The sequence below is a fragment of the Podarcis erhardii genome, assembly GCF_964252035.2.
Source record: "Podarcis erhardii genome assembly, chromosome: 11".
Lineage (NCBI taxonomy): Eukaryota > Metazoa > Chordata > Lepidosauria > Squamata > Lacertidae > Podarcis > Podarcis erhardii.
Window position 1 is genome coordinate 37,382,965 of NC_138501.1, and position 10,337 is coordinate 37,393,301.

The 10,337-nt window shown below is 46.6% G+C and overlaps 1 protein-coding gene across 2 annotated transcripts; it reads left to right on the plus strand.

Annotated features, from left to right (window-relative positions):
- The first annotated feature begins 660 nt into the window (after window positions 1-660).
- Window positions 661-7,928, plus strand: MCIDAS (multiciliate differentiation and DNA synthesis associated cell cycle protein). 2 transcript variants are annotated; one of them, XM_081881618.1, is made up of 7 exons: window positions 661-873; window positions 1,436-1,511; window positions 2,531-2,619; window positions 4,370-4,442; window positions 5,708-5,925; window positions 6,993-7,103; window positions 7,493-7,928. In XM_081881618.1, exons 1-7 carry the CDS (start codon window positions 766-768, stop codon window positions 7,916-7,918), a joined length of 1,101 nt encoding a protein of 366 aa, XP_081737744.1. In that variant the 5' UTR covers window positions 661-765; the 3' UTR covers window positions 7,919-7,928. The 2 variants fall into 2 exon arrangements, with proteins under 2 accessions (XP_081737744.1, XP_081737745.1); XM_081881619.1 differs by lacking the exons at window positions 661-873; window positions 1,436-1,511; window positions 2,531-2,619 and adding an exon at window positions 3,995-4,254.
- The last annotated feature ends 2,409 nt before the right edge of the window (window positions 7,929-10,337 follow it).

Here is a 10,337-nt window from a genome sequence, read left to right on the forward strand (position 1 = left end):
TTGCTGGAAACCACGGGAGGGTTTGTGCTCTGGTTGGCCACTGTGAGAATCGGCCATGTCTGCACATGGATCCAGCAGCATAGGAGCCAACTCCTAGGGGCCCAGGTCCTTTCAGCTCTTCAGTAAAATATTTGAGGGGGCCGGCCGTCTCCAAAGTGGATGGCCATTGCCATTCAAATTGTGTGTGTGCGCGCACGTGTGTGAGCTCGCCATGTCATGTGATCAATTATATGGGACGGAGCTTACCTGGGCTCCCCAATATTTTATCCCAGTTGGCACCCCTGACCAGCAGGCTGTTCTTGTGAAAACGGATGGTGGTGGAGGGAAGAGGTGTTTTGCACATGTTCAGAGGCACCCTTCCATCTCTAGGGGTGAGGGAACCAGGGCAGACTGAGCCTTGGGGACAAGTGAATTCCCGATCGGCTCGCCTCCCGTCCCTGAAGAATTCACCCGAAGCAACTCCCCGCTCGTCGGTTGGCCGCGGCGCCAATGCCTGGCGAAAGGGCGCACTTTGGCGCGTGGGCTCCGCGCGGCGGCCTCGGCGGCGGCTGGGTCTAATCCCAGAGGGGAGAGGAGCGGAGGGGAGAGGGCTGGGCCGGGCTCCCTTGTTGCCAGGCTGGAGCGTGCCAAGGCGAAGGCGCCACCTCTGGCGCTCAATCGGCCGCCGGCCCGCCTCCCCTCGGCTCTCTCCTCCCCAGAGAGGCGGCCAGGCTCCCCTCGAAGGGCGGCTCAGATCGAGCCCAGCCAGCCGGCCGAGCAAGTGCCATGCAAAGCCGCGGCGGCAGGCAGGCCTGCGGCAGCCTGTGCCCCAACAGGGTGCAGGATCTGGCCGAGCGGCTGGACAAAAAGCCGGCCAGTAAAGCAGAGAGAAAGGTGCGTTCTTGGAAGGAGAAGGCGAGGCTGCGAAGCCCGACCGGCCAGCCTCTCGCCATCTGCTCTTGGCAGAAATAAACGCCGGGGAAACCTGTCTCCCTGCCTGCAGCAGCCGTTCTGCGGAGGGAGACAGCGTCGCCCAGCGGTTAGAGCAAGCGCATTTCCCCCGCCCGCCCCCCCCCCGCCAGGAAAAAGGCTATTCCAATATGCAACCACCACTACAAGATGGGGACTAATAGCCGGGAAAGGAGTGTCTCTGAGCACGTGCAGAGCCCTCTGCCTGCAGAACAACCACCAGCTGCCATCTGAAGTTAGATGGAGGTGTTTCTACTGCAAAGGGTTTTGTTTTAGATGCCCTGTCCACATAAGGTTGCCCTTACAACACACTCCTAAGTACCGGTACTTTTACCCAGTAGTAAGGATTCAAAGGGTTATGCCGACCTAGCCCTCTGCATGTTTACTCGGAAGTAAGTCCCCAGTGGCGCTTCACTTTCTCTAAAGTAAATGTGCCCAGGAGAGAAACCTTGAAACCTTAATGCTGTTTGTGGTTGTTTGTCGGCAGGTGCCACGGAATATCAACCTCAGATGCAACCCAATAGCCATTTATAACGACCCACCTCCGGATTCTGTAGATCTAGGTGAGTGCGGTTTTTTTTATAAAGTACGCTTAACTACCCTCTTTCGTATCGCAGTTCGTGATGTAATGCAGGGGAAACGCAAAGAGAACACTGCTCGGAAATTGCCTCCCCTCCAGCAGGGAAAATGCTGGGGCATCATAATAATTAATGTGGGGGGGGGGACCTTGTTCTTACACATGAATGAGGTGATAATAAGCATTTCATAATTGTATCAGATTAGCAGAGGAAGTCAAGAGACGGAGGAAAATAATCAGGCAGAGGTTGCCTACTTCTTTCCTTTTCTTTGATGGCGTATCTGCTTAATGCTAGTCATTTAAATGGTAACTTCTGTGCAAGGTTGTTTGCATTTTGGATTAAAAGCTAAAGATTTGTGTTTCAGCTGACTGTGTATCTTTGGTTGGAGCTCAGTGGGTGGTATTTCACCTGGTTTTCCTCAGAGTAGACTCACTGAAATGAATGGACATGACCCATTAATCCCAACAGTTCTTCTCGGAGTAAAAGTTAGTTGACTACCACCTATGCGATCGGAAGTAAGCATCCAGGGTTCAGTGGAGACTACCTGTAGGCTTGCGGCGACTATGATCCTAACAGATTAAACAGTATGCTTTGTACAGCTGTTGTACGTGCGTGCGTACAGAGACAGAGCTGTCTGCTTTTTTGAACTCTCTTGGGGGCGTGGCTAGGTGGAGCCGCCCTAATGACCTCCTGCACTTTAGATTTTACCTTTACCGCAGGTGCCTTGCTTGAGAAGAGACCACTACTAAGGTTACTCCTTTAGCAATTTGTATTTCATAGAATCGTAGAACTGGAAGGGACCGTCAAAGGTCATCTAGTCCCAGGAATCGACACAACCAGAGCACTGGTTAATCTGGAATGAAATAGTCCACACACACACACACACACACAGGATTTGCGTTTCTATACTGACAAATCTAACATGATTTTCTTGCATTTTTTAAAACTTCCCAGGCTCTTGCCCTTTTAAATAAACACTGACCTGCCTCCCCCCCTTTTTTTAGCGTTGTCGACCATCGATTGGCAAGACTTAGCCGACTGCACGGGCGCCTTTCAGCAGGAAGTTTCTAGAGGCGCTGCAACAACCCAGCAGGTAGCTGACAACCGTCGCCCCCTCATCCTCTTTGGTTTTTATTGACACGCTTCTCAGACCTGGGCCCGAAGCAGACGTGATGCTGTTCACCCTATTATGCGTGACGACCCCTCCCCTTTTAAAGTCGAGGTTGATCCGGGTCGGGGCTATGATGGGGGAAAGAACTAGGAGCGCTGGCTCAAGACACTTTGCAAGGAGAAAATGCTCCCAGACCCAATTCCACACGAAGAAGCCAACCGGTCTGGCAGTGGCATCATCTCTGATAACGTCCTCTATCCCACATGGTGGCAGCAGGCCAGCCTGTGTAGCACTACCCCCTGACCCGCCCCAGGCAGCGTGTGCCACCCTAAGGGTGCCCCTTCACAACAGTAGGGCACCTAACTTTCATGGTTCACACGACCAAAGGTGATCCTCCCTAGATTGCGCCTAGAGGGGTCCATTTGGGCGCAAGTACCTCTCTTCCTGTATGGTTCATGGATGAAAGCACACTAGAATCAGGGTCTTTTTTTAAAAGGAGAGAGAGAGAGAAGCGGGGAACCTCAGTTAACGGAAATGGCGCTCTTTATAGTGGGTCCGGGGTAAACTTGAAGCGCGTTCAAAGAACATGACTTGCCTCAAAGAATCCTTCGCAGAGCTACAGTTCCCTGTCAAACTACAGTTCCCAGGATTCTTTGGGATGGGGGACCAATGTGCGTTGAATGTGCTTTAAGTGTATCGTGTGGATCTGCAGTGCAGCTGCTTCCCTTGTTTTCCAGTGCTTTGCAATAAATGCCGGTTGCAGCACAGGACCAGTCCGACGCATAAGCGCTGCCTTTCTTTGCAATGATGCTGCTACCTTTGGACGCGGACGAAGTCACTCCCGCTTCGAATCATTTATTATTTTTTTGTGATAGGCTAGGAAGTAACGTCCCTGGAACACAGCTCTTTCCTAATGAATAAACGCGAGCATGATTGCGCGGTTGGGCAGTTTTATCTGGGAAGAAATCTGAGCACCCCCCCCCCAAAGAAAATCGCCACCAGACTATGTAATGTTTCAAAGAACTTTGGATGCAGCCCACAAAAAGAGCAGAAGCTAGCCCATCTCTTTTAATGAATGTATCTTTTTTTGCACCAGCCACCAGCCATAGCAATAAAACAAAATGCAGTATGCAGAGGATAAAGGTAAAAAGTTAAACTATTTACGATCGCAGCCCAGAAACCGGTTAAATCTACGTGAGGACCTTTCGCAAACCCAAATTGACTGTCGGTTTAAGCGGTTGATGGGTTCTTATACTGCTAGGAATCTTCTCCTCTTTGAACCCATGCAAGGGGCGTGGCTAGTACGTCCCACCTGAAAAAGGGCTGATTTTTGCCCGGGACTCGCGGAATGCCCCGCTCAAATGAATCTGATTGGCTGGGGAGGATAGCCAATGAGAGTGCTCTAAGAGACGTAAAGGGAAGCCCCGGTGGCGAAGCGTGCGATTGGGTTTTCCAGCTTGTTTCTTACCCTGAACATTTCAGCAGGGATTGCTGCTCTTGGATCTCCTCCTTAGGCGCCGCTGCGTAGATAGCGTAGAAAGCCTCTTGCTTTCTCCTTATGCCATGGCAGTGCAAGCTTGCCGGCTTCACTGTTCAGCATGGCCAGTGGATTTTCAGGTGCGTTTTATTAAGCGCGTACACTGAAACTTGCCGAAGAATGAGCAGCGAGCAAGAACTGAGACTCGATAAGGGGTTTTTTTTCTAACTGCCTCGTTCCTTTTGTATATTTCAGAGCCCGTGCTTGCAACCCGAGCCAGAGTTTGATTTCCAGGAGTTTCGCGATGCCGTGGATAACTTCATATCCGGCAAGTATACTATGAGTCCAGTTTAAAACTGCGCCTGTCAAAGAGGAAAGGGCAGTCTTAGGACGAACGCTTAGTGTGGGGACACCTGGATTAAAAACCGGTTAAAACTTTTGGGTTTCTGCATCCTGCACGTGTCTATTCAGAAGTAAACAGTGTATTTATTGGTGTGTGTTTTTGTCTTTTTAAAACACTTTTACCCAATTAATCTGGGAATCCTTGATTGATAAATATCTTTAAATCAGCTAAGGACTATAATCCTATTTAGTTCACAAAATACTTTTGCTCATTGATTAGGCTAATAGTTAAACTAGGCATGATGAGAGATCTGTGATTGGATATGTTTTGCCCTCTGATGAAATAGCAAATTTAGGACACTGGAGAAAAATTAATTAGGAAAATGGTGAGAGAGGGAAGAGACTAAACTTCACTTTCTCAGTACCATGTTTCCAGTCAGATCTCACATAACTTATCACCTATTGGAAATTGAAAACAAATCAGCTGGAGATCCAGTCATAGATCTCTCAATGTCACAGCTAGTTTGACCCTCAAAGTGGGTTTGTGTTTAAAGCTTTGAAACCCTTAGGCTGCAAACCTATACATCTCCACCTTGAAGGAAACTCAGCTGAACACAATGGAATGTATTTCTGAGTAAATACGCGTCAAATTTCTGTTAGCATTTTTAGGTATTTATTTAGAAAAGCATTTCTATACCATCTTATAAAATATAAGGGTGGTATGTGATGCTAAAACATAAAAGACAATAAAAATTAAAATGCAGGTGATAATTAAGGTGACTGACTAATGAGATTTGCTTTAAAGCACAGGCAGGCAATCTTCAGCCGCCAATGAAAAAGGCTGCTCTTGTTTCAAAAGGTTCAACTAGATGAGATGTTGGATATCCATAATTAGAATGTGCCACAATTTGTATCAAAGTTAAAAGCAGCTGCAGGGTGTATGGAGACTGAATTGGAACTGCAGCTTGTTCCCAGTCAAACCCCACCAAAGCTGCTGTTTACTGTGGGAGGGAAGGACAGTTTAAGGGAAATAATTAAAGCCCTCAGCCCAGATCACCACTCTTCCATGCAAGGGTCCTAATTAGTTTTTCAAAAAGCAAAGCAGATCTTAAACTACTTCATGTTTTGTTTGCTGTTTGTCTAAACTTCAAAGTCACCATTCATTGTGCCAGAAGCACCTTGTGTTTGACCTGTGCATTTCAAATAAGGAGTGAATCAGCTGTATCACTTGTTTCTTATTGGTCTCTCTAGATCCATCCTCTCTGATGCCACCTCTGCTGGACTGCGCTGATTTCTCTTTCCCTGTGGATGATGGAAGATCCTTCAGCCCTTGCTTTCGTCAGCCTGCAGAGGACGATTCTGCCTCTCAGATGAATGCAGAAAACATCTCTTCCACTGAGCAGTACTGGAAAGACTTAGCAAATCAGAACCAGAAAGCTCTAGGGGATGCACTTGTGGAAAACAACCAGGTATAAAAATAAAATGAATGTGGGGGGAGAAAGTTACTCTGAAGCCAGCCTGACTGGTTTCTTAGCAGGAAACCACTTAGGACAATGACATGGATTTAAGTTGGAACAGCACACTGAGATGAAACATACTTAAATGAAAGCAAGTTGCATTGGTTTCAGTGACACTTTTGTCTAAAGAAAAACCTGAATATGAATAGCTTAGAAAATGACTTGCAGACTGAGATGTCCATTTGCAATTCTTAAACTATTTTGGATTGGCCCTACCGCAGGGTTGCAAACTTACTTATGCTAGTAAATTTCATTCTACTCCATGGAGCGTCCTTTTGAGTAAAACACACGGAGTTGTGGAATTTGTTCACAGAAGAAGGATCCAGGGTTTCCTTTAGCTTTCAATAAAATGTAAACAAATCCACCATCCATTACACCAAATGGAAGCAATGGGTGCTTTAATCACAGCTGTTGCCGGTGAAGTTGACTTCACATCACAGATTCAAATTCTATTGAACCCGGTTAGGTGTAAATTATGCATTCAAGGAGGCTAGTAGGAAAATGATTTTTCTGTTCACTTTGGCTGGGTTTTCCCCTCTGTAAAACTGCATTTTGCAGGACTTGCTAAGATTGTTGGAAATTATCACTTAAACATTTTACAGTTGTGGCTTTTGAAATGTACTTGCAAAGTTAAATGAGTGGAGTGCTGTATAGGAATGAGAGGAGCATATTGACAAAAAAATATACCGTACATTTAAACTTTCCTCTAAGGCAGTTCAGATCTGAATACAGCCCACTAGCCTTTAACAGTGGCCAACCAGAGGCCTGATCAAGAAACCTTTTGACATCTGCTTGCCAGTACACAAACATTCCCCAGCAGCATTCCCTAACCTGGTGCCCTCCAGATGTTTTGGACTGCAATCCCCATTAGCCCCAGCCAGCATGGCCAATGATCAGGGATGGTGGGAGTTGTAATCCAACTTCTGGAGGGCACCAGATTGGGAGAAGGCTGATTCAATAGATCACTCTTTGTACTCCAGTGACTTTCAGAACTTCATCTCCTATTTATCTCCCGACAGCTCCAAGTGACATTGTCTCAAAAGCAGGAAGAAATTGCTTCCCTGAAGGAAAGAAATATCCAACTGAAGGAACTGGCCAGCCAAGCAAAGCAGCTTGCCTCTGTGCTGGATGTAAGTACTGGAATGCCTTTCTCAATTTGGCATCTTTTCTGGCAGTTGTCCCTGCTGATCTGGAAGTCCTGATGTTGCATGGGGAGAGTGGAACCTCTGTCTCTCCACTTGCCCAAGGACACATTCATCTCCCCATAGGGTACCAAATAAGGTTCAGGAGCTGAACCCTGGTCATGGTGCTGTAAATCCCAGTGGGTAACTATGTCAGATCCACAATCCTATATCCTTCAGGACTATGAGGGTTTTTAGCAGTTTATTCTGTAGGGGGTGCTGTTGGTTTAAAAAACATTGGGCTTGCTGATTTCCAAGCCCCCCCCCCCCCTTTCCAGGTTGGCATACACTCATGCATTGAATGACTTAGAGTGCTTGATATCTTTGTTTCTTGGCAGAAGCTGATGATCCCACAGTGCAAAGACAGCGTAGACCTCTCCCTTGCCAGTGGTCCCAACAAGAGGAGCCTCAAGCAGGTGACCATCGCTGAGCAAGAGGAGGAGGAGATGGAAGTGAACGAAATTTTGCGGGAAATATCAGACAGGTGCAATGCAGCCTTGCAGTCCATTGATGACAAGAGAAGTCCAAAGCGCCCTCGGGGAGAGAATGAAACAATCCACATGTACGGTGCTTTCCAGGGCTTGCAGACATGCAGCAGCCACAGTTCCCTGGACCTCCATGGCAGTGAACTTGAGGAAGGGGTGTCCTTCACGACAGCCATCAATGAGCATTGTAACATTAGGACGCTGGCCTTCCCCCAAGGCAATGCATTTCTGGTCAGGACAGCCACTGGGGGTCACAAGTTTAGATGGGTTCCCAGGTGATGAAAGAAGGATGCAATCAGCCGACTACACTTGCCTCTCTTTCCAGTGACTTCCTGCCAAAGAACCGCTCATCTTCCTGTGTAGTGCTGCTTGCACCAAGGCATTTCAGGTGGAGTCTACTGCTGACAGCTGACTGATGTCAACCAGAGTTGCTAATATTTAGCTGGAAGTCCAGACATCTGTTTAAAATGGACAAACACAGAGCACTCTCTTTCTCTACACACACACACACACACACACACACACACACACACACCCCTCTTTAAGTAAGCTGATGCCAAACTTTTTGTTACTAGTCATGTTTTCTGTTTTGGATTCCTGGCCCATGATTGCACTCCAGAGAGCCAGTGTGGTGTGGTGTAGTGGTTAAGAGCGGTGGACTCGTAATCTGGTGAACCGGGTTTGTGTCTTCGCTCCTCCACATGCAGCTGCTGGGTGACCTTGGGCTAGTCACACTTCTGTGAAATTTCTCAGCCTCACTCACCTCACAGAGTGTTTGTTGTGGGGGAGGAAGGGAAAGGAGGTTGTTAGCCGCTTTGAGACTCCTTTGGGTAGTGATAAAGCGGGGTATCAAATCCAAACTCTTCTTCTCCATAATTGGAAACCATGCCCTGTGGACTTCTGTAGCATATTCACTAATCCTTGTTTGATGACAGATGGGCCATCCAACCTCAGCGTAAAAACTTCCAGTTAAAGAGAGCCCACCACCTTCCAAGGGAGCCCATTCCACTGTATTGCTGTCAGAAAATTATTTGAAAGCTTAGCTGGAATCTCCTTTCTTGTAACTTGAATCCATTGGCTCCAGAGGGTAGGATCTGACGAGAGGGGACTGTTTGATGAGGTGGTGAACTCTTTTATTGGAAGGCCATCTGTCATGGATGCTTTAGCTGAGATTCCTGCATTGCAGGGGGTTGGACTAGATGACCCTCAGGGTCCCTTCCAACTTTACAATTCTGTGATGGCATTTTGATGAGAATTCTCTCCCCGCTGCCGCCTGACCATCTACTAGTTGGGAATCGGTGGTTTAACAGGAGCTACCTTGTTTCCTTTTCAGTGTCCCAAAGCTACTTAGGAAGACTTAACGATTTTCATTGTCTTTGCCTAAAATACATTTTGAAGCAAGAGAGAAAATAGCTGATTTAATGTAAAAAGATCTTCCTCTATTTTCAATGATTACGTGTGAGTGCCCTTACTTATATAGTCAAAATAATACCATCCATGCACAAGATGGAGATATTGGCAGGCTCTAGGGAACCTAGGGAACTCTAGGGAACTGTAGAATGAAAAATGTGCGTGTTTAGTCTACTCAGAAATGAGCCCCACTGAGCTCTATGGGACTTGCTTGTAGAAGAGTGTGTGTTTGGCAGAGTGGGGTGGTTGTAGCTTCAAGGTGTAAGCAACCATGCTGCAGAGGTTGTAGAAACTGGAAGAGAGCTAGGTTCCTTCCTCTTGCCCCCTCCCTTTCCCTCAGACGCCTACTGTGCCACAAATGGCTTGCTTTGGTGTGTATATATAGGCATAAGCAGAGATATTTCCCCCCCTTGTAAACTAGCCACATCAATAGACTTATTTGCAAGGCTGCTTGATGCCTAGCTCTGCTAGGTGCTGCTTATAATGCACTCTAAGTCATTTTCTGTATATGTATATGCTGTAATGCTTGGGAGAATGTTTTGGATGCACAATTTCCTTCTAAGTTAACACCACAACCAGAAGCACTGAAGTACATGACCCCCTCCTCCATTTTCTTCAAAAGGTCCCTTGAGTAGACCTAGCAGCCTGTCTAAATTGGAGGGTAGTGTTTGAAGAAGCCAATTTCTGATTTAGAAAGCATGAGACTGCAGTGCTGCTATTGCTTTGAGGTATGCAGGTAGAGGGTTGGGTGTCCTCAGGGAAATCTATGAAGGATCACTATACAAAAAGTTCTCCGGTGACTAGCAAAATTTGAAGGTTTCAATGGAGAAAACAGAGGAGGGATCTTTCTCAGTCTTGGTTACTAATACAGTCCATTGAGACTTCTAAACAGTCATGATAAGTTCTGTGGATCCAGACTATATACTTATTACTATTACTGTTGTTATTGGAACAAATGTTCTTGGTTTACCGTAAGTGGCATCTGTCTAAAATTTTGCTACCCACAATCTTTCAAACTTACCATTGAAAAATACTGAATACAGGCATAACTTTTTCTTTTTGTGTGGAGCTAAGATGTTTGAATATAAGTTTTATAATACCCCAAAGTTTACAAAACCAGGCTTTGTACACTGATATCTGTATAGTCTGCATTCCCGCCTAGAATTCCAGTGATGCTTTTGTGTCCATTATGGCTTTTGATTTCATTGTTTTTACTTCTGTGCAAGTGCTGGTGCTCATCTGGTGACCCACTGCCTCTATACTTCCTCAGCTTGATTTGAATCGGGAA

Bases quoted from the DNA above. Each gene is read 5' to 3' on its own strand.
- MCIDAS (XM_081881618.1), top strand. From the start codon at position 766: ATGCAAAGCCGCGGCGGCAGGCAGGCCTGCGGCAGCCTGTGCCCCAAC. The intron at 874-1,435 runs GTGCGTTCTTGG...GTTTGTCGGCAG, and splicing joins CCAGTAAAGCAGAGAGAAAG to GTGCCACGGAATATCAACCT. The intron at 1,512-2,530 runs GTGAGTGCGGTT...CCCTTTTTTTAG, and splicing joins TCCGGATTCTGTAGATCTAG to CGTTGTCGACCATCGATTGG.